A 23680-nucleotide genomic window follows, 5' to 3' on the forward strand; every position below is an offset into this window, starting at 1 on the left:
ACTCTACGTAATACGATAGGTGTCGGGACCTTCTATAGGCCGCACCTAGACGCAGAGTCGGTCCTAGACCTTACGTTTATAAGAGGATCCTTATCTACGAAAGAAATCGACTAGAGAACGATTCCGACAGGCTCAGACTATAAGGCTATATCTATAGACCTTATTAGCGCGCAAGATCGAGCCTAACAGAAGAAAGTAGTTCTAGATATAGCTTCCGCGGATTAGGAACTGTTTATAGATCTCCTAATAAGCAAGGCGACGTCTATTGACTATACGAACTCCCTCGACGACATCGTAGACTCCTTTACCTCGTGTATTACCGAATCGATGCGGGGAGCAATCCCAGAGAAAGTAGTACACGCCTGCGCAAAACCTTAGTAGAATAGAGAGCTACGCACGCTACGCCGCACAATGTCTAGAACATATAGACAGACCTTTACCTACAGACGTACGCCGACGCTAGACGAGAAAGAGGCGTATACGAAAGCGAGAAACGAGTACTTCCAAGCTATTAAAACAGCTAAGAAGAACTACTAGAACGCTTTCCTCGAAAAAGAAGACTCGAAATCTATCTTTAAAGCTATGTCCTATACTAGGAATAGCAGCCGAAGACAGATACCTACGATAAACAACGAAGATTCTTTCGAGGGGAAATGTAAGGCCTTCTCCGAGGCCTTATTTCCGCGCCCTCCTGCCGAGGAACCTCTACCTAGCCGTTAGGAAGCGTATATAGCCGGGGATTAGGGCTGGACTACGCTAACCGAAGAGGAACTCGCTGCCGCCTGTAGTACGAAGATAGTAAAAGGAAAAACGCCGGGCCTAGACGGTATTATGCAAGCTATTATTAGTAAAGCGTACGGCGCTATTCCTATTACCTTTCTACGTATATATAGGAGGCTACTCGACGAAGGACACTACCCCCGATGCTAGAAAGTTGCGACAGGCGCAGTTCTAGCAAAGCCGGGAAAACTAGACTATTCGGTCCCTAAGGCCTACCAAGTTATCTCTCTCCTAAACTGCCTTAGTAAGATTAGCGAGAGAATACTCGCAAAACGCCTAGGGATTATCGCAGAGACGAAGCCCCTTCTATACGACTCGTAGTTAGGAGGGCGAAAGAAGAAATCGGCTATCGATACGGTGCTTCTCTTAACAAACGAAATCGAGGAGAATCGAAGAAAGAAAAAGAAGACTTCGGTTATCTTCCTCGACGTAAGAGGAGCATACGACTACGTTACAAAGAACCGACTGTTAAGAATAATAATCCAGTTAAGGCTTCCGCATAGCCTTATACGTTAGGTTTAGTCGTTTATAAGCAATAGACGCCTACGAATAGCATTCGACGGACAGATACAGGAATTCCAGGACGTAGAGATCGGCGTTCCGCAAGGCAGCCCGATGTCTCCTATCCTCTTTCTTATCTATACGCGCGACATATTCTTCTCGCTACAAGGAGTTACTCCTAGTTCCTACGTCGACGACATTAGACTATCTACCTCGTCTACGTCCCTTAAGAAGAACTCTAAGGTACTAGAACGTAAGGCAAGAAGGCTAATAGACCTAGGAAAGAAGAACTCGATTGCTTTCGACCTAGCAAAGACAGACTTAGTACACTTCTCGAAAGGGAAAGGGTCCGATTGCCCGGTAATTCTTCCAAACGGCAATATTATTCGCCCGGCGAAGAAAGCGATAAGGTAGCTTAGGATTTAGCTAGATGCCGGTCTTACCTTTAAGGAGCACATTGCAATAAGATCGGCACAAGCACAAGCGGCATTCTATCGATTAGAAAGACTAGCAAATACCAAACGCGGTCTGTCTTCTATATCGTTAAGAAAGATCTACCTAGCCTATGTTACTACAATAGCAGACTACGGGGCCCCGGTTTAGTAGCGGTCGAAAAAGAGCATAAAACCTCTAGTATCTCTACAAAGTAAAGCTTGTAGAAAGATCCTAGGCGTTTTCCGTACCGCCCTAAACGTCCTGTCCGAAGTAGAGTCAAATCTATTCCCCCCGGATCTACGCCTAGAGAGACAGTTAATTTTATACTCTCTACGCGTAGCAAAGCTACCCGAAAACTACCCTATAAGACTCGCTATCTAAAGCGCGCCTTCGGATACGCGAGAAGTCCGACACGAGGACTCGAGAGAGATACTTCCGCAAAAACGACAGAGAATACAGATACAACTACTCTATTATCGACTCCGACAATACAAGCATTTCGTAGAACACGAGAGGGCTAACTACGCAAAAGACGATCTCTTTAGCGTCTAGAAAACCCGATACGAAATAGTAAGACAACGGGAGATTAATAAGGTACCTAGGAATACAAATAGCTACCTTAGTCGATTTCTATAGAGCTCGCTAGGAAAACATAGAATAGGAGGAAGACGCGCTTTAACTAGTGCCTTCTATACTATCCTATTAGGATACGGATACCTAAAGTCCTATCTCTATCGCTTTAGACACGCAACGACGCTAGACTGCCCTTGCGGACGACGAGAAATAGTAGAACACCTCGTATATAGCTGCCCTATCTACGATGTATTTAGGCTACTACCGCTACGACAAGCACAATCTCTACTAGAAATAGTAGAAGATAAGGAACTCCGGAAACACCTTACTACCTTTCTCTCGGATACAAAGATTGCTTCTAGGTCCTAGCACCTAGCAAGAGGCGAAGACGAGACCGTCTAGCCTACACTCCTTTTACTTTTCCTTATTTGTCTTTCTTTAAAGTCCTTCGATACTAGCTTGCTACTATCCTAGGCACGGGTCTTTCCCTAAGGTTAAGAGATACGAGAGAACAACGATTGTACATAGATAGACTGCTGTCGCGAGACAGCCGTCCTACATAGTTATAGACTCCTACAGGACGTAAATGGAACAAACAAACAAACAAACAAACAAACAAACGCCCGGGTTGTTTCTTTTTGCTACGACTTGGCGACTTATAGATCAGATAGAATCAAAATGACTTTACTGTGCTCGATTGTCTCTCGTTGTGTGATAATGTCGTCCTTAGGGGCCCGTTTGGCCCCTGATTTCCCCCCCTAGGATTTTATTAGATTGAAATTCTTCTAAGGTAGGGAAAATTTTTAGGTAACTGGGAACCGGACTAAGGAGTTAGTGTAGTGTTAACTAGTGTCTTTTGGGCCTTAATGGTAACTAATAACGCGTTTGTATATCTATCGTGCTGGTCTACCGCCCTTAGTACCTCCCGTGCTTCTATTAAATGCTCTTATCGCAGCAGGGCTAATGTAAGTCGCAGGTTCCTAAGTGCTTTCAGACGCGGGCCAGCCCTTCTACGCGATCCTGTACATCTATCTGCCGTGTTGTTTCTTACGCTTTAGGATCTTGTCTACTACGTAAACGTCGGGTTCCTCTAATCGGATCTCCTTTAGGCTATTCTGGGCCCGTTCGGTGATTTTAGTAGGTTTTTCCCCCTTTAGTAGGGAGATATAGAATGTAGGATGGATGTTTATCGTTTCCGGTAGTTCCAGCGTGTACGCGACGTCGTTCACGACTCGCTTGATCCTATATAGGCCGACATACTTATAATCGAGCTTTTCCGACGGCTAGATAGACTTTAAATATCGAGTAGAGAGGTATACACGGTCGCTAACCTTATATGTTTTCGTAGTTTTGCGAGCATTGTAGTATCGTACGTGTCTCTCCTATAACGCAGCTAGTCTTTTATATAGCGTTTTCTGTAGGCCGATTACTCTGTGCGCTATTTCCGCTACACTAGGAGCTTTGCCCTCTAATTAGGGCAGGTCGGGCCATCTGGCGGCAATTAGATCGCGAACGTTACATGCTTAGAATAGTGTTACCCCTGTTGTCGCATAGACGCTATCGTTGTAAGAGAATTCGGCTACCGACAGCATCTGTGCCTAGTCGTCCTGCTCGTAGTTGTAGTACACTCGTAGGTATTGCTCTAGCGTTTGGTTCTAACGTTCCGTCTGACCGTCCGTTTAGGGGTAATATGTAGTGCTTAGGCCCTTTCGGACCCTAAGGTAGTAGCAAAGCGTGCTCCAGAACTTGGATATAAGGATTAGTCCTCTGTCGGACGTAATTAACTTAGGAGTTCCGTAAAGGCGGAAGATTTCTCTCAGGAAGACCTCCGCGAGGGTTTCGGCGTTAATGTCCTTCTGTACAGGAATGTAGTAGGCCATTTTGGACCACCTGTCTATAACGACGAGGATTAAGTCGTATGTATGCCCTATAAACGTACTTAGGGGCAGATCGGTAATAAAATCTAATATTAGGTCCTCCTAGGGCCTATTTAGTAGAGCTTCCGCATAGAGTTCTCTATATAGGCTATGTCGCCGTAGCTTCGCCCTGTCGCATGTCTAGCAGCTGTTTACATAGTCCTTAACGTATTTTCTTATGTCTAGCTAGTAGAACGACCGTTGCAACAGCTCTAGGGTCCGTTCAAACCCAAAGTGGCCGGCCAGGGGATCGTTATAGCACTGGCGGAGAGCTGCTAGGCGTACTAGGCCCGCAGGTACGTACAGTTTCCGTTCGTAGAAGAGGAATTCGCCCTGTATAGCCTACCTTTAGGTCCATTCCGGCGGATCCGGGTTATTCATAGCTAGTTCGACTGTCGATGCTATAGGGTTATGTTTTAGGCTTTCGCGTATTGTATTAATTAGCGGGGAGTCTAATGATTCTTCTATTAGAGTACTCGCTATTATGTACGTTTTGCTGCAGTAGGTCCTAGCGAGCTGCAGATAGTAGGTTATAACTGCTATTATGGACCGAACAGGGCTAGATTCGGCCGTTATTCCTTCGGATAGACCTAGTTGGTGCTAAAGGGTGTCTAATGCAGGAGTACTGTCGCTTTCGTTAATCTACCGTCCCGAGTAGTCCCTATCTTCTAAGTCTAGGCGTCTGCTTACTCCGTCCGCGGCGGCATTAAGCGACCCCAGGTTATACGTTATGCGGAAGTCGACGTTTAACAGCTGCTCTACCTATCTTGCCTATCTTCGGCTTAGTTGCTTAGTTGTTAAAAACTATTTTAGGTTGTAATAGTCTGTTAAGACCTTAATTTGGTGCGAAGCGCCCTTAACGTAGTGTCTCTAGTGCTTAAAGGCCTCGACTATAGCGAGAAGCTCTTAATTGTGTGTGTTATAGTTCCTTTCGGCCGCGTTCATCTTGCTAGAGAAGAAGGCTACTAGGTGCTAGTGCATTTTGCCCTCCGTTTTATGCGGTTAGGACAGTACTGCCCCGACGGCGAACCTAGAGGCATCTGTTGCGACGCGGATAGGTAGTTTTAGGTCGAAATGCTGCAAGATAGGTGCTTTAATAAACCTAGTCTTTAACTGCTAGAATACTTGTACTGCGTTAGGTAGGAGTTCGAGGGGAACTAATTCCTCCTTTCTCTGTCGGTGTCCTCCTTTAGCACTATTTAGGCCTCTCTCTGTCAAGCGGTTTAGTAGGCTAGCTATGCGGGAGAATCCCTTAATAAACTGGCGGTAGTAGTTCGCAAATCCGATAAAGATGCGAATGTCCCTAACTAAGGCCGGAAGGGGCCAGTTAGCGATAGCTTGGATCCTTTCTGCCTCTATTTCGACCCCTTTTGGGGTTACTACGAACCTAAGGTAGCCGACTTGCCGCTTAAAGAACTCGCACTTTAATAGTTTAGCAAAGAGTCGGTGTCTTCTAAGTCTCTCGAGGACTATCCTAACATGTTTCTTGTAGCTTTCGGCGTCTTATAAGTATATTAAGATATCGTCGAGGTATACTACAATACAGTAGTCTAGCAGGCCCCGGAGGGCGTGGTTTATATATCCTTGGAACACTACTAGGGCGTTAGTCAGCCTAAACAGGACTATAGTGTACTTAAAGTGGCCATACCTCGTCCGAAAGGTAGTTTTCTACTAATTACTCTCCTTAATTCGGATGCGATAGTACGCGTCTCGTATATCTAGCTTTGTAAAGAACTTTGCCGGCGCCAGCTAGTCCAGAGATTCCTAGACGAGGGGCAGGGCGTGTCTATTCTTAATAGTAACGGCATTAAGGGCCCTATAGTCGACGTACAGACGTAGGCTACCATCCTTTTTCTTTACAAAGAGGATGCCTACCCCCGCTAGGGAGGTCGAGAGGCGGATCTACCCCTTCTCTAGGCTGTCGGCGAGATAGTTGCGTAGAGTCTCTAGTTCTATTATAGAGAGGTTGTACAATAGGCCGTACGGGGCCTCCTTGCCTTCTTCGAGGTCGATACTGAGCTTATTCGGCCCCGTCTCGGGGAGAAGGGACTCGTTTCCTTCTACGAAAACGTCCGCGAAGTCCGAGAATTCGCTTAGAAGTTCCGGTTCTTTTGGCGCGTCGTCTGTACGTTAAGCGGTAAGGGCCTAAACGCGCCCCGAAGGGATGCCGGAGGCGTCCTTCTAGAACTCTTTAGGTAAGACGAGCCTAACCGGCCTCTATTGTCTGCCTTTCGTCCCCTTCTAGGTAACGCTTTTGCGGATAAAGTTCACCCTCGGGTTCTATCGTTCTAGCTAGGGCATGCCGAGGACTAGTTAGAACCCGTAGATTCTTCCGACTACGAAGGTTTCCACACATCCTCTTATGTGCCCTTAAGTGTCTATTACTTTGAACGGGACGCGGCATTCTCCCTAAATAGCTATCCTCTAGCTGTTTAGTGCCACGTATTAGGCCGTCTGCCCTAACTCGGGGCTTAGGCCTAGCTCTTTAGCTACTATGTTGTCTATAAAGTTGCTTTGCGCTCCGCAATTAAGCAGTGCTCAGAGTGTCTTAGTCCTATTAGGACCCTACATCTCTACTTTAAGGCGTATTAGCCCTTCCCCTGTAGTTCGGGGAATTCCTCCTAGCTCGGCAGCTTTTCTTTAGGCCTCCGAGTACTAGACTTGACCCGTAGCGATCAGAGGAGATCTACTACGGGCTCTCCCTTTTCCCGACTAGTCCTTATTAGGGCATTCCTAGCGCCGGTGGCCCTCTTTGCTATATATCTAGCAGGCGGTGGCCGACTTCTCCTTATTAGCCGCCTTCGGGGGGGTTTTAGCCCTTCTCGGCCTACTCGGGGGCTTGTTGTTTTTGTTTAGGCGCCTTCCGTTAGTCTTGTCGACGGAAGTCTTCGCTAAGCGCTTTTTGTTAAATTCCTGTATCTATTAGTACGATATATTGGCTCGTTCCTCCGCATCTACGAGGGTCGTAAGGGTAACTTAGCCCTGTTCGAGCCTGTTTCTAACCGCCGGGGTAAGAGCTCCCTTGTTGTTTGTTTGTTTGTTTGTTCCATTTACGTCCTGTAGGAGTCTATGACTATGTAGGACGGCTGTCTCGCGACAGCAGTCTATCTATGTACAATCGTTGTTCTCTCGTATCTCTTGACCTTAGGGAAAGACCCGTGCCTAGGATAGTAGCAAGCTAGTATCGAAGGACTTTAAAGAAAGACAAATAAGGAAAAGTAAAAGGAGTGTAGGCTAGACGGTCTCGTCTTCGCCTCTTGCTAGGTGCTAGGACCTAGAGGCAATCTTTGTATCCGAGAGAAAGGTAGTGAGGTGTTTCCGGAGTTCCTTATCTTCTACTATTTCTAGCAGAGATTGTGCTTGTCGTAGCGGTAGTAGCCTAAATACATCGTAGATAGGGCAGCTACATACGAGGTGTTCTGCTGTTTCTCGTCGTCCGCAAGGGCAGTCTGGCGTCGTTGCGTGTCTAAAGCGATAAAGATAGGACTTTAGGTATCCGTGTCCTAATAGGATAGTATAGAAGGCACTAGTTAAAGCGCGTCTTCCTCCTATTCTATGTTTTCCTGGCGAGCTCTATGGAAATCGACTAAGGTAGCTATTTGTATTCCTAGGTACCTTATTAATCTCCCGTTGTCTTGCTATTTCGTATTAGGTTTTCCAGACGCTAAAGAGATCGTCTTTTGCGTAGTTAGCCCTCTCGTGTTCTACGAAATGCTTGTATTGTCGGAGTCGATAACAGAGTAGTTGTATCTGTGTTCTCTGTCGTTTTTGCGGAAGTATCTCTCTCGAGTCCTCGTGTCGGACTTTTCGCGTATCCGAAGGCGCGCTTTAGATAGCGAGTCTTATAGGGTGGTTTTCGGGTAGCTTTGCTGCGCGTAGAGAGTATAAAATTGACTGTCTCTCTAGGCGTAGATCCGGGGGGAAGAGATTTGACTCTACTTCGGACGGGACGTTTAGTGCGGTACGGAAAACGCCTAGGATCTTCCTACAAGCTTTACTTTGTAGAGATACTAGAGGTTTTATGCTCTTTTTCGACCGCTACCAAACTAGGGCCCCGTAGTCTGCTATTGTAGTAACGCAGGCTAGGTAGATCTTTCTTAACGATATAGAAGACAGACCGCGTTCGGTATTTGCTAGTCTTTCTAATCGATAGAATGCTGCTTGTGCTTGTGCCGATCTTATTGCAATGTGCTCCTTAAAGGTAAGACCGGCATTTAGCCAAATCCTAAGCTACCTTATCGCTTTCTTCGCCGGGCGAACAATATCGCCGTTTGGAAGAATTACCGGGTAATCGGACCCTTTCCCTTTCGAGAAGTGTACTAGGTCTGTCTTTGCTAGGTCGAAAGTAATCGAGTTCTTCTTTCCTAGGTCTATTAGCCTTCTTGCCTTACGTTCTAGTACCTTAGAGTTCTTCTTAAGGGACGTAGACGAGGTAGATAGTCTAATGTCGTCGACGTAGGAACTAGGAGTAACTCTTTGTAGCGAGAAGAATATGTCGCGCGTATAGATAAGAAAGAGGATAGGAGACATCGGGCTGCCTTGTGGAACGCCGATCTCTACGTCCTGGAATTCCTGTATCTGTCCGTCGAATGCTATTCGTAGGCGTCTATTGCTTATAAACGACTGAACCTAACGTATAAGGCTATGCGGAAGCCTTAACTGGATTATTATTCTTAATAGTCGGTTCTTTGCAACGTGGTCGTATGCTCCTCTTACGTCGAGGAAGATAACCGAAGTCTTCTTTTTCTTTCTTCGATTCTCCTCGATTTCGTTTGTTAAGAGAAGCACCGTATCGATAGCCGATTTCTTCTTTCGCCCTCCTAACTGCGAGTCGTGTAGAAGGGGCTTCGTCTCTACGATAATCCCTAGGCGTTTTGCGAGTATTCTCTTACTAATCTTACTAAGGTAGTTTAGGAGAGAGATAACTTGGTAGGCCTTAGGGACCGAATAGTCTGGTTTTCCCGGCTTCGCTAGAACTGCGCCTGTCGCAACTTTCCAGCATCGGGGGTGGTGTCCTTCGTCGAGTAGCCTCCTATATATACGTAGAAAGGTAATAGGAATAGCGCCGTACGCTTTACTAATAATAGCTTGCGTAATACCGTCTGGGCCCGGCGTTTTTCCTTTTACTATCTTCGTACTACAGGCGGCAGCGAGTTCCTCTTCGGTTAGCGTGGTCCAGCCCCAATCCCCGGCTGTATACGCTTCCTAACGGCTAGGTAGAGGTTCCTCGGCAGGAGGGCGCGGAAATAAGGCTTCGGAGAAGGCCTTACATTTCCCCTCGAAAGAATCCTCGTTGTTTATCGTAGGTATCTGTCTTCGGCTGCTGTTCCTAGTATAGGACATAGCTTTAAAGATAGATTTCGAGTCTTCTTTTTCGAGGAAAGCGTTCTAGTAGTTCTTCTTAGCTGTTTTAATAGCTTGGAAGTACTTGTTTCTCGCTTTCGTATACGCCTCTTTCTCGTCTAGCGTCGGCGTACGTCCGCAGGTAAAGGTCTGTCTATATGTTCTAGACATTGTGCGGCGTAGCGTGCGTAGCTCTTCATTCCACTAAGGTTTTGCGCAGGCGTGTACTACTTTCTCTAGGATTGCTCCCCGCATCGATTCGGTAATACACGAGGTAAAGGAGTCTGCGATGTCGTCGAGGGAGTTCGTATAGTTAATAGACGTCGCCTTGCTTATTAGGAGATCTGTAAACAGTTCCCAATCCGCGGAAGCTATGTCTAGAACTACTTTCTTCTGTTGGGCTCGATCTTGCGCGCTAATAAGGTCTATAGATATAGCCTTATGGTCTGAGCCTGTCGGAATCGTTCTCCAGTCGATTTCTTTCGTAGATAAGGATCCTCTTGTGAACGTAAGGTCTAGGACCGACTCTGCGTCTAGGTGCGGCCTATAGAAGGTCCCGACACCTATCGTATTACGTAGAGTAAAGCCCTGGTCTTCTATCCACTCTATAAATTCGCGGGCACTAGTAGTATCCTTTCCCCTCGGATCCTAGGACGGGTGTCTAAGGTTAAAGTCTCCTACTAGTAGAGTGTTTGGAAGGAACGTGTTGCGTAGAGAGTAGAGGCTTCTCTCTGTTGTTCGTCGGTTTTGCGGGTTCTCGGTATCTCGAAGGTCTTTCTCGTTGTAGAGATTAACTATCTGGATCTTGTTGCCCCTCTTGTCTGAAATAACAAAGGAAAGTATGTCGCTGTCGTCTAATAAAATAGGAGAGATATTGACGTTAAGTCTTGTGCTAATATATAGCATTGTCCTTAGCCGGATCGTCGAATCCGTAGTCGTTGGGAATAGCTGGTTGTACTCCCGGTGTGCGATAGATCTTGTCTCTTTGTAGCCTGTTATCGGGTCTTCTATAGTCCACGGTTCCTGGACTAGTAGAAGGTCGGCTTTCTGCTTAACCGCGACGTCTAAGGTAGACTCTGTAGCCTCGATAGATCGGTTAAGATTGACGTAGAAAATCCGTAGAGAGTGTTCTAACATGTAGAACGTTCTAGGGGCCTCCCTTTCTGTTATATACGATCCTTCGCCTTCTCGACTCTTAGGCTGTCCGCGCCTACGTATAGACGGTTTTGAATAGCCCTTTTTGCCTCCTCCTCGGTGGCAAAACCTACTAGAACTGTCGCCCTAGTAAGAGTCCTTCTTCTCTCTTCGTTTGTTAGCCAAATCGGGGTGCCTGCGAGTTTAAGACCTCTATTAAAGGTCTCAATTTCTCGTTGAATGTCCTGTAGGCCCGTTGGCGTGTTGAAGTTCGCGGTCGAGACGCCGTGGACTACGACCTTGTGCCAGAGAGAGTCCTCTATTACCCGTGCCTCGCCTACGATATCGGTCACCTTAGTAAGGCTATTAATCGTTCGTTAGCGGGCTTTCTCTGTTGCAAAGTTTAGGACAATATTACCCCGAAATGATTTCTTTATCGCAAGGACAGCTAGCTCTTGGTCTTCGCCTTTAAGAGCGTTGTTGATTTTGTCTCGGGTTGCGATCTGGTCGAGTTCCTTCTCTTTATCCTTTGGTACAAGGATAAGAGGCATCGGTTCTGCTTGTTCTTTCGGCTTGCTAGCCCTCCGGGAGACGGTCGTCCACTGTTGTTGTTGTTGTTGTTGTTGTTGTTGTTGTGTTGTCTTTGTTGTCGAGGAGGTAGAGGTAGAGGTAGCGGATCCGCTGTCTCCCTTAACAACGTCTGCGAAAGTAGGCTTCTTCGCCTGTGCTGCTAGTTTCTTTGTTGTTATTTCTAGGTTCGAGACTTGCTTTGCGAGGATTTGGGACGTTGTCCTAAAGTCTGTACGCTCGGTAAAGTGCCGAAAGACTTCGAGAAGGTCGAGAACCCGGGTTTGTTCTCCTGGAAACCCGACTAGATCCCCCGCCGCTTCGACTAGTAGCTGTCGGGCTTGTAGGATCTTCTCGTTCGCGGGCGTGTAAGAGAGTGTTTGTTTCTTTCCGAGAGAAGGGCTGCGAGTCGGGGAGTTACTGAAATCGAAGGGGTTTTGCCTTTTCCTAGGTAGGAAAGGAAAGCCGGTTCTTTTTAGTAGTTCCTCCGGCAACGGCAGGGTTTTGAGGGACTTAAACGTAACTTCCTCGTCCCCTCTAGCCGTAGCTTTTGGAGTCTGAGGGGCTGAGCCTGCGTCTGTCATTTCCGTCTCGGTAGACATTGTCTTGTTGTTGTTGTTGTTTGAAAAGAGGCTCAGCAGTCTTACGCCGAGAGGGCTACTTGTTCGTCTCTATTTCCAATCGCGTTCGGGTCCTAGCCTACTTGCGACACTAGGGCACTCTTCTCCCTACTATACAAAGTAGTATAGGAGAAGGTATACTTCAAAGAGGAGAGAAGAGATATATAAATATACCTCTGCTTCTAGGAAGTACTCTGGCCTGCAGCAACGTGCGTCTTTATAGCAGGCTTTAGAGGCGTTCTGCGGGTAGCCGTAGCAGGTTCGGGACAACCTTTGTCTCTAGGGAAAGGTAGGCCTATACTCTATATAGAGTATCTAGCTATACAGCTAGTACTACTACTCTAATCCCTAGAGGTGCAAATTCGTCCTTACTAAACTACACTGCTCCTTTAGCTTCCTCTCTCGGCGGCGTAGGACAACAGGTAACTCTAGTGTAGAGAGAACTAAGTGTTTGTGTATATATATGTTTGTGTATCCTAGGAACACTGCTCTTGTTTGGCCTTTGGCTCTTTCAAAATTCGACCAAATCAGGCGTTTGATAGCTAGAATAAAAGCTCTCGTCGAGGGCTTTCAAACGGGCTACACGGCGTCCGAATCGGCGGCGTATTGGTTGTGTTGTGGTGTGTTGAAGTGTTGTGGTACAGGTTGTGAACCTTCCTTGTGCAATGCCCTAAACAGGGAATGTTTCGAGTGTGGGGGAGGTGAGGTCGGAATAAGGTTTCGGAGGTGGGGGCCAAATCCCGGAGTTCAGGGTCCAGCGTCCTTGAAAATTTGCACCCCAAAGGGGGCAACAAGGTGAATCTTTGAACTCCAGTAGCGGCGTAGGTTTTGAGGGCAGCGGAGTGAATGCGGGTTCGTTGGAACGGCCTTGATAAGGGCTTTCGAATGGTGCGTGTTTGGTGATGATCGGGTCAATATTGGGTGTGCAATGGAAGTGCGGATGTCGATGTAAGAGCTCCCTTAAATTTATAGATTATCCTAGGAATGTCGGTGTAACCGATCTTATCCTACTATTCTTTTAGGTAGTTCATTAGCCCGGTTAGGGTCCTGTCGCCCTGTTTAGCCTCTTTAATGTTGTCCATAGCTCTTTAGGTGCGTTCGTCTTTTGTACCTATAGAATCTAGCATTACGAGCTGCATATCGCTCTATATTAGCCGAACAGGTGCCTTATCGAGAAGGTGGCGCTTCTAGTGCTGCTTTTAGGGTCTCGCTATCCATTCTTTAGCGAATTCTATCTTTTCTTCGTTAGTAGCTATACTAGCCCGGTTAATTGCTCGGTTAATGTCTTCCTACTACTATTCCTAGTCGGTGCGGTTCTTTCCCTCGAAGATGTAGGGATTCCGGGCCTTTAGGAGCGCGTTCTTAGGGATGGATAGCCGAACTAGGGCATCGGGTAGGACAGTAGGGATAGATCCGTTCTGTACCTAGGCGATGCGGTCCCTTATAGCCTTGTTGCGTACCTAGAGAAGGCTAAGCTAGAGGAGGCGCTCCTGTCTAGCGGTAGCGGCCTCTTCCTTGCGGATTTGTTTATTAATGTCGTCTTCTTCTCCCTTAGGTAGAGTGTCTTCTTCCTATAGAGGGTTCTCCGGTTCTTCTTCGCCCTCGTTAGCAGCATCCTAGTGCCCGATAGGTTCTTCCGGGTTTTTAGGCCCGCCTTCGGCGTCTTCGTCGTCGCTAACGGCAGTCTAAGTAGAGGTTTCTATAGTCTCCGGGTCGTTAGCGGGTTCGTTCGTACGGCGACGGGTGCTCTTGCTCCCTAATAGGCCGGGACGAGACGAAGCCATCTCGGAAGTAATTCGTCGTACTATAGGGTAGATCGAATCGTGTGTAAAGGGTGCAGTTAAGAATAGAGTAGCAGTATAAATCACTTTAGAACAGACTCGATTCGATACTCTCTCGGAAGGAGGAGATTCTACGTATCCTTATACTACGGGCGCAGTCTGGCTCAAACGAGCTCAAAAGGCCCTAGTAGGGGTGTATATGCTGCTGAGGCAGGGGATTAGATGCCGATTGTCGGTATTCGGCGGAGGCAGATGTGACACTTCTACTATTTAGGTGCCTTACTCGGGTTAAGCATAAAGCATTCTCCCTTATAGCGACGATCGTAGTGTTTATACTATTCTCGAGGGATACCGCGGGTTTTTAGCTTACGACTATTATATCCGCTATAGAGGCCGAGTTTATCGGTATTTAAAGCGTTACGACGCGTTTCGAAATCCTTAGCGCTAGAGATAACTTCTCCTAAGGTAACGGCGGTTTTCTCGACCTTATCGTTAACCGTCTTTAGGATAAGTTAGCGGGTTTAGTTAAAGGAGGTAACGAACGGCTCGAAAGATTCCGGTAGTCCGGAAATAAATTTTTAGACGGCGTAAGGCTCTAGGATCTTAAGTCCTAGATCGATCTCTACGAAGCGATTCTAGAGACGACGAACTTCTAAACCGTAGAGGCTAATACCGCCCTTAGAGTTATCTATAGTAATTAAGTTCTAGAGATTAGAGATTCTCGCGAATTCTCTAGCGCCTCCTTTCGCGAAGTTCTCGGAGAGAGTACTTAGCGCGTTAAAGGGATTAGCGTAGCTAAGGATAAGTTGCTTAGCGTTGTATCCGCATCTGTCTCTAATAATTCTAAGGGCTCGCTTTTGTTTCTCCTTAAATTCGCGCTAATATTTAGTCTAATCGGCTCCCTCGTAAGGTAGATTAGTGTCCTATTACGGTTCGGCTATCTTAATTACTAAGCTATATCCGAGTGCGATAAGTTAGTTACGGATCTTATTATTCTACGTACTCTAGTCGTCCTTTTCTTCGAGCACCGGGACTAATAGGGTTAGTAGTCTCTCGGCGGCTTATATAGTTAATATAGTTAAATAATCGAAAAGGGAGTAAGCTTAGATGCTCTTCGTAAGATCTTCCTAGTTTCTCGTTATAGGATGTTGTATCCTACGTAGGGAGGAGCTAATTCGGCGCGAGAGAAATAGAGGTGCTGTTCGTTGCTTTCTCTATCCTTATCGATACGTAGGTAGAGGGTAGGAGGTATAAGAGGAGCAAGGCTAAAGAACTCTTACTAAGCTAGAGAAGGAGGATCGGGTATGTCTAACGCGACTACTCTTAGAGAGGGAGAACCGTATTCTTTCTAAGGACGTTTATAAGGAACAAAGTCCGATTCGTATCTAAAAGGAATTAGATCGATGTTAAGCCTAGGGAGCTTACCGGTTTTAACCTCCTAACGTATCGTTTCGACGATATATAGAAAAGAGAGCTTATCGAGGTATCGGCCTAGCGAAGGCTTCTTAAGGTAGAAACGACTTCTAAGGAGGTAACGATAGCGGCGGTAAGGTTAATTGTTAACCTAAAGGGAATCGAAGAAGGATACGAGTTGTACGTTGTACCTCTTTCTTAATAAAGGAGGAAGGCCCTTTATATTAGTCCTAACATCTATATTAGCGTTTAATTCCGTTACAATAGTAAGGAGGTTAGTATATTAATTAAAGTAGCTAGTAAAATTAGCGTAAAGAGTTTTCCGCGCTAGCTATTAAAATCCAGCTATCGAATTTCGAGCCTTGTAGCGGGTAAACCCGCAACCGAGGCAATTAAAGCTAGTTAATTAATCTTAGGGTTTTAAAAGGTGTTATCTTAAATTTCGGTATAGCGATGCATAAGTGTGTAGTAGAGTACGTAAAGAGGATAACAACTAAGGTGTAGTGTGCGCAAAACCCGGGCTCATAACCTGTTGAAATTAAATGATTGATAGAGTGATTAATTAAAGAACTAACTACCAACTTAGAGGAAGATATCCTAATATACACTATTTGGAGCTAGCCAGCCATTGCCAGCCACCGTATTTCAACATCGTGTACACCTCGCGATGCTATTCTGCCAGTTCTGGACAGCATCATCATGCATTCGATCGGCGCCTCCTCTTGCCATGAGCGGTGCGGGCTCCTTGGGCGGTCTCGAGACAATAGCGATGATGGGTTTTGCTCAGGCGATCATCGAGTAGACCACTGTTGACGCCGGCCACGCTGGCTAGACGTTGTCTGCGCGAAGGGTGCGGCAGAGCCACAGAGAAACAAATCGGTCTCGCGGGAGGAATGAGCATGGCCACTGGCAAGAATCGGAGGAGGTCATGGTGGGTAGTCAGATCAAGGTAGTGCCGGGAGGGAACATTCGAAGGGAGGGACTGCTGCCTGCCATGGCTGAAGAGATTGGTGTGATTGTCGTTGGCGGTGAATCAATGCAGTGGGCGTACAGTCTGATCGGAATCCGGTGCAGAATGTAAGAGGCAATGAGTACGTGGTGCAAGTGGTGGGCAAGTATTGCACGCATGAAGACATGCAGAAGCGTGCGAAATAGAAGCATGCGGGTGTGCGGTTTCGCACGGTTTCGCATGCGCTTTCGCACGCTTTCGCCGTAGCGTTAGTAAGGCTTCGATATGTCCGCATTGAAGGGCAATTTCAACCCGGAAACCATTGATTTGGAGCTCTGCGCCTTCTTGACCGGCTTGTGACAATGGCTCCTACATCTCCTCCACTGATCCTTCGGTTCTAATCGTTGCTCGGTAGGTAGGCCATCTAACAATACGAGGCTCTTACCCGCTGAACCTGGTCTTTGAGAACTGTTCAAGTCCGATTCAGACCGGAACTATCACCCGCCGGACAGCCGATGCAGTCCGATTCAGACCGAACCTCTCACCTGCCGGACAGCGGATGCAACCCGACTCAGGGCGAGACTCTCCCACCCGTTGTCCTCACTCCCACAGACCCTTCCTCCTCGTGAACAGGCTCATCGGATCCGGCGAATACGCTCGCACTCGCAGTCTCCACTCCAGAAATTGTTCGCAGGCAAAGTATTCTTCGCGCGGGGAGAAACCAAGCTGGCGTTTCTCATGCTTCGAATGGCAGAGAGAGGCACCGCTCGTACTGCCATGACCCATGCTAATTGCATTTGTAGCCGCCTGAGGGCTATCCTCACCGCACTGACTACGGCTGGGAGTTCAATTGGCTGATTGGCTGGAGGTGAGCGTTGTGGCTAGATGTACTGTGTTCTTGCTCTCTTTCAATTCCTCGGTAACATCAGCCATCGGTGGAAGTCTGGCCACGGCGTGGGCCAACACTTTGCAGACCGTCGTCGATCTTGGTCCGCGATTTTGACAGGAACTTTCACTATTGCGGGAGCGTTCGAAGATCGAGCGAGGAGATGACGGGAGGAATCGCCACGACCGGATTGAAGGCGGATCGACGCCTCAGCCCGGCGCTGATGTTACATTTGATCTTGGTGATTCTCATCGAGCCGAGTCCTCTTGCTATCCGTGCTTCTATCATGGCGAATGCATGACATTCTCTGGCTCCTAGAAACCGAGAACCATAATCTCAACGGTGCTTGCGAGCACATCTGGCCGCCACTAACCACCACTTCCAATGCTTCGGGGCTGGCTCGCAATATGTCGAGGACACCACACCTAAGAAAACAAGAGCCTGGTGGCATTGTTTTTGTACAGCGGGTGCTCCGTGCCTCATGGTCTTGACGAATTTAGTCCTGTTCGTTGTGGGCGGGTGGCTGCAGCTCTTTACAAACATCACTCTCCACATCTCCTGGAAGTAGTTGGCTCTGCGGGCGGCTAGCTTGAGGCTCATTGCGGCGGTGGAAGCGACGTTGTCGGACATAAAGGTGCCCTCAGCAGCAGCCCAATGTGCGATGTCGGAGCGGTAGCTGCGAGCTCACCACGGTGTCCAAGAGAGGCGAGACGGAGGTGATGAATGCGGTCAAGATCTCTGAATGAAGTTACAAGAAACTTTATCAGCACAAAAGAAACCAGGCGTCCCTGGGATGATGTCGACTCAACTCTTAACAATAATGCTTCCTTCCATGCTGCTATTCGTAATGGACCTTGCCAGCAGCGGCCAGGTGAAAGGTCTGAGCGACAAAGAGCACTGCACGGCACAAGCGGAGAATGATCGTCTACATTGAATGTCCAGTGCTCGTAGGAGATATGGGCCGCTCTCCAGTTCAACCGTGGAACGAGGGTGGAGTCCGTCCTTGCTCGTACTCGTCCTTAGCATCATAGCATGCGTATGGCTTTATTATCGGCCGTGAGTTGGGATCTACATCCGTCCAGCAACGTAGCGAGACCACTGACGTTTGGGCGGTATCCCCACAGCAGACCTCTCCGCTCGACAGGCGGTGTCCGCGGTCTACCTGGCCAAGTCCTATGCCCGTAGTTGGTAGGCCAGCGTCGCAGGTGAGCCTGGCAGGTCATACGCTGTCTGGCCGAAGCTCGTGCGGTTGTGCTCGTGGTGGTTCGCCGACGCTCGGATTCTGGGAATTGTGGTGCTGGAGGGCAGCCACTGAATTTTGGAAAGATGTTCTGGTGTGGCAAAGGGCGACTCCTCTGTAGGCCTAGCCCGCGCTGGTGTTGCGACTCTTGCGCGTGGGCTGTCCGTCCACATCCCTCAAAGTCTCCGCCAGCAACACCGAGACGCCCGCCACTAAGGCAGCGATCGACATGCACCCCAAGCGCTACTAATGCCACCATCGCGATCACTGAGGTCGAGCCCGGCGACAGCGCCATCTCTGCCATCACTTTCACCAACCACGGCACCGTCGCCGCGGTCCAAATCACCACAGCGGAGAGCGACGGCAACGCTCCTTTCCTTGTTGAAGGTGTGAGCCACGGCAACGCCGTCATTTCCAGCACTACCATACCCCTCCCCAAGCCGTTAATCTTGCATGTTTGCTCGAGATTATGCTCGGCACCGACTGAGGCGGTCTGTTCGTCGGTCTCCCTCAAAACTGCCGTTGATCTTGCATGTTTGCTCGAGATTGTGCGTGGCACCGACTGAGGCGGAGCTGTGTTGTGTCGAACTGCAAGCGGTCTTCGCTCAGAGTCTTCTTGCGTCAAAGTCAGCAGTCCCGCGCAGCAGGCGAAGGCTGATTTCCGTGAAGCCGGCAAAATCATGAGACAGCGTACAAGGATCCCTTTCAAAAGACCCTAACAGCATGTCCGTCGCATCGCTCCTCTCCTTGTCCACATCCACATCCACCCTGTCCTCGGACTCCTATTTTGTTCCATCATGGCCGAGAAGGTCTCGGAGTCTCCAGTATGTACTGCCGCGCAGGGACTAACTTGTTGCTGCATGATTGGCTCGGATTCATCCACTCCAGCGCAAGGCGGCCATCCGCGGGGCTGCCATTCAAGGAGTCTTCTCCTGTGGTGAGAACAACTATCGTTTAACGCTCACCACAGAGTTCGAACAGCAGCTATGTCTTGCGCCGAGACCGGTCCGCGGAACCTCAATATCCATAACGCCAGCGGTGGTGGCACAGTGCTTGCTGCGCACGTTGTGCCGCTGTCGCCTCGAAGATGGCCATGGCGTAAAGATTCCAGGCGATGTATTGGTCGCTGCATACAGATCGCGAATCGGTGAAGCAACTGCTCACAAGGACGGAAACATTGCCAAATGCCATGCCTCTCACGGTCCCTGTTTTTCCCGACTCTCTCGTAGGCGGAAAGCACACGAGCCGGTTCTGGGAGCGCAATCCGCTCCAGCTAACACGCAGACAAAGATCTGAAGAGACTGCCCGCTCACTTTGCTTTTCGGTCTGCCAACACGTCAGTAGTACGAAGCTCTCCTCGTTACTCTCTTCGTCGCTGTCTTCGATGCCAATCGCCACGCCCATGCTATAGTGCTTCCGATGTCAACGGTTAGAGAGGTTTCAGCACCTACTTATGATGTTAGTCTTGAGAAATGGTGGGTCGATGCGAGCCGTTCGAATCTGGCACAGCCGTTATCGTAAATGTCGGTTAAGTGAGGAGCTTCAAACATGGCGATGTCGTCGTCGGCGTCGTGGTGGCTGTGCTACTCGAGTGGCGAAGGAGGATTCTGTTCTTCTTCATAAACGGCCCGTCCAATGCAAATGGCATTTCATCGGAAGCGGGAGGAGATGTTATGGCGAAAGACGAGAATCGAGGCGCAGGTTCAAAGAGACTAAGTCGGGGTGGATTGGATGTTCAGAACAGTGATGTTCTGCGTGAACTAAGGCTTGTAAACCGTCTCCGCCTACTGCATCAATCGTTGCAGTCCGGCAATGATGCGAGACATGCGCGAGAGCGTGGAGGTATTGCCAAACGCATCATTGCCAGTCTACAATGTCTGTTTCGTGCATTGTAGGGCGTGCCAAGTGCTTACAGTTGAATCCGTCGTCACTCAGGGACCCGGATGAGGCGGAGACTAAGGGGTGGTGGAGGGATGTTAAGAGGAACAACGGCCGCGGAGGGATCAACGCCGCAAAGGACGTGGATGGATAAGACTTGTGATGACTTGCTTGGGTGAGACCACCAGTGTGATGAGCTGATGACTTGGCCGACTTTGATTTTGATGACTTTTGATAATTTTGATGACTTTTGATGACTTTGATGACTTTGATGACTGTGATGACTTTGATGACTGTAATGACGCGCCAGATTTGAATGGCTTCAAGAGACCAGATTGGTCAGAAGTGTACCTTAGTGAGGCAGCAGCAATAAAGATAGCCAAGGTAAGGTATGCGGATGATGGGACGGACAACAATCAACAATGGAACCGGGAAGAAAGCCGAGCCACCACACTGCACAGCCACACTTTCGGCCTCAGGCATGTCACTCAACCAGTGCCGCCGATCACAACAACCTCGTATCAGTTATATTCTTTCGGCGCGGCATCACGACGAGAATCGAGCCCACTTATGTCACACCAGCTTTCCAAGACAGCCTCCACGAGCACGTCCCCGACGATACCCCTCCACTCATGTCCGACCGCAATGAAGTTGATGCACAATCTCACGACCAGCATCTTCCCGAAGAGGGGGAACAAAGTTGAAGAGCCACTGCCGTGGCAGGCGACGATCCAAAACGACCCCCGTTGACGGGGATGATTCCTCGCAGGGACGACTCGATGGATGTTTCTGCTTTCAAGATGCATCGAGCCATGCCGAGCTCCAGGCAGAGGCTGTAAGTCTGGCGTAGGCCAAGGCTCCGGCGAAGAAGGCGACTGCTGCGGGCAAGCAGAAATGCAGGATGGATGTGAGCAAGATGAGGGCATATGGAGGGTTGAGAATGTGAAAGACAGAAACGCGTGCGCATATACCGTTCGAAAGCCATTCAAGGAATCTGAAATGACTCAAGGACTACGCGAGAAAGTTCGCAAGCTTGTTGGCCAGCGCAGAGAGGATGGTCGACGAGATGCTGCTCGCTTGAGGTCCGAATCCGATGGGAGTCGAGGCCGACAGCGAAGAGGAAGGACGTCCGGAACGAGGTCTCAATTGTCAGGACAAGATGCGGTTGACGGGGCATGAGCAAAGACCAAGGAAGAGCATGGAGGAGAAAGTGCTCGACATAGGCGGTCTTTGGTGAACACTGAACCGACTCTGCTGCTGTAGGAGTGCGAAGGGCACGATGGCGGTAGGTGCCTGAGCATTGAACGTTTCAATGCAGTGGCTCACTGTAATATCAGCATCCCAGACACCAGTCAGATCTGACCACAATTCAGGCAGATCTGACCAGAATTCGGGCAGATCTGACCAAAATCCCACGTGACATGAAAGCTGCGCCAAAACGCTCCTCCCTCCTTGCGATCGACTTTCCATTCTCTTTCTTTCCCAACTTCATCGTCTTCCTCTCACTCGCGGACGGATCCACGCAGCTTACCCACTCTCACGCACGCCCTATCATCAGGGCCACCACGTACTTCCCATCGTCAACAAAATCACGAAGATTCGCACATCAATCACATTACGCACTCCGTTTCATCAACGACATCTTGAAAGAAATCACAACATCGCAACATGGCCAACGCAATGCAGCCGGCTGGCAAGGCTGGGTTCGGCCTCGGATCGCCATCGCCACCAGAAAGCTCGGCTCTGCCATCGCTGCCATCACATCGCGATCTCTTGAAGGGAGCGAGCAAGAGATCTTACGGGTATCCATCAGCAAGCTTCACTACTCACATTCCCGAACAGCGCAAGGTATGTCTGTTGAAACTCCCGCCGGTTCTTTTCGTAACTTACAAGATCTTCCAGCGGCAAAAGCTCGCCGACGTCCACTCTCCGGAGAAACCCATCCAGATCAGCAGTAATCCTGCTGCGTCACCACACGTTCCCGTATTCGACCAAGCGACAGCCAAATACCTCAACATAGACAGAGGGGAGGGAGATGACGGGGAGCGGGAACCCGATCAACAGAACAGCGACCCAGAAGGCTCAGAAGGCTCATCAGATACAAACGAAGGCACAACACTACCCGGCAATTCCGAGTACTGGTCCACTCCGTACAATCCGGAGGACTCCTGCTGCATCAATTCCGAAGAGGTCGAGAACAGCGTGCAGAAGAGCGACTCCGAAGAATCCGAGGAAGCCGAGTTGGCAACAAGCGACCCAGACGAGAGCGACTCCGAGTTGGGTATAGACGATCCGGAAGAGGGCGACGAGTACGACAGAGCCGATCCGATTGGCCTCGGCATGACGGACTTTGGCCCGGAGAGGTACGATGTTATCGAGTGGTTCAACGACGATAGTAACTTTGTGAGGGTAGACACCAACCGCGTTATGGACTTGTTCGGTCGGCTGGATCAAGCGTAAGCTACCTTCGCGGAGGCGCTTGCTCCCATGAATCACCTGCGAGCGGAGATGGTGCACGAAGACGATCTGTACGTCTTGTCGTACGGCGCGGGGGAAGCTCCCAGACTTCGATTGGTTCGCGGCGAGGACGACGAGGAGGTTACTGCTGACGCTGGGATTGCGGTCCGCACGAAGTCTCTCGCTGAAGAGATGCAAGATGAGGACGACGGGGACTCTGTCGATGGGGAGATCTAGGTCAGCATAAAGCCTCTCACCAAAGCCACACCCGACGCACACGGTGGGGAGGACTCTGTTAAGGACTCTATAAAGGATGAGGACGATAAGGAGGACTCCGTCGATGACTAGGTTTCGGTCAGTACGAAGTCCGTCACCGAAGCAATGCAAGACACGTACGAAGCGATGGGTCAGTATTACGTCTTCAACGTGGACCTCCTCTCCTCCGAACCTCGCTAACAAAAATCAGCCAGAGGCGTCTTACATTGAAGCAGTGACGGCTGGGCACAATGATGGCGACCGCCGCGACATCGCTGCTTTCTGCAGAGCACCCTGCGCCGGGTCGCTCGCCCGGCGAAATCAATGTGATCCGAGACATTTCAGCGCATTCCCCTCGAGTTCACGACGATAGAGAGAAGAGGAACGATGAAACGGAGAAGATGAAAGCATTGAGCAAAGCAGAAGTTCGGACATAAAGACCCGAGGTGGAAGAAGCCGCAAGGGATGGAGAAATCAGGGACAAGTGCCAAAGGATAATAGCGAACATCTTCCAAATGAACAGCACAAGCGCTGACCTTTGTCAAACGATATCTGCTCCACGCTTCTCCGTGCGATCGACTTGTAGTGCTCGCCCTTGCAAATACGACCCGCTCCTTCGCTTACATGAAAATCGCTCGCAGGAGGGCGACTTCGCACACCAGACAGATGCCGTAGACCTGCACCGTCGGCCTTTCGACAAGAACTAAGATGCATCCACATCGATGAGCAAGACAACGACGACGACGAGGCATCTGACTTTAACGACTCTCGTCCGGAGTCCGCGTAATCTCCTTCGCCGTCTGGCCGCGGGAGATCATGGTCGCATACATGTCTCGCGTACCGATTCATGGCTTCTTCTGGGCTAGGTGGGGACCGGCGGAGCGGCCGGACGGGAAAACATTCTGAAGTCTAAGATGTAGGAGGCAAGGGGTTGCTCGGCGTGCACGCAAGT

The 23680-nt window shown here is 49.2% G+C and overlaps 2 protein-coding genes across 2 annotated transcripts; both read left to right on the plus strand.

Moving 5' to 3' along the window:
- Positions 1-20622: 20622 nt before the first annotated feature.
- On the plus strand, positions 20623-21232 carry MYCGRDRAFT_106657 (uncharacterized protein; the record flags this gene model as incomplete). Its single annotated transcript, XM_003847045.1, has 1 exon — positions 20623-21232. The coding sequence occupies one exon, from the start codon at positions 20800-20802 to the stop codon at positions 21193-21195; it is 396 nt and encodes a 131-aa protein (XP_003847093.1).
- A 317-nt stretch (positions 21233-21549) lies between these two features.
- MYCGRDRAFT_111774 (uncharacterized protein) lies at positions 21550-22710 on the plus strand (the record flags this gene model as incomplete). Its single annotated transcript, XM_003847046.1, has 3 exons — positions 21550-21864; positions 21919-22419; positions 22492-22710. The coding sequence occupies 3 exons, from the start codon at positions 21685-21687 to the stop codon at positions 22708-22710; spliced, it is 900 nt and encodes a 299-aa protein (XP_003847094.1).
- Positions 22711-23680: the final 970 nt, after the last annotated feature.

The sequence above is a fragment of the Zymoseptoria tritici genome, chromosome 18, assembly GCF_000219625.1.
Source record: "Zymoseptoria tritici IPO323 chromosome 18, whole genome shotgun sequence".
In the NCBI taxonomy this organism is placed as follows: domain Eukaryota; kingdom Fungi; phylum Ascomycota; class Dothideomycetes; order Mycosphaerellales; family Mycosphaerellaceae; genus Zymoseptoria; species Zymoseptoria tritici.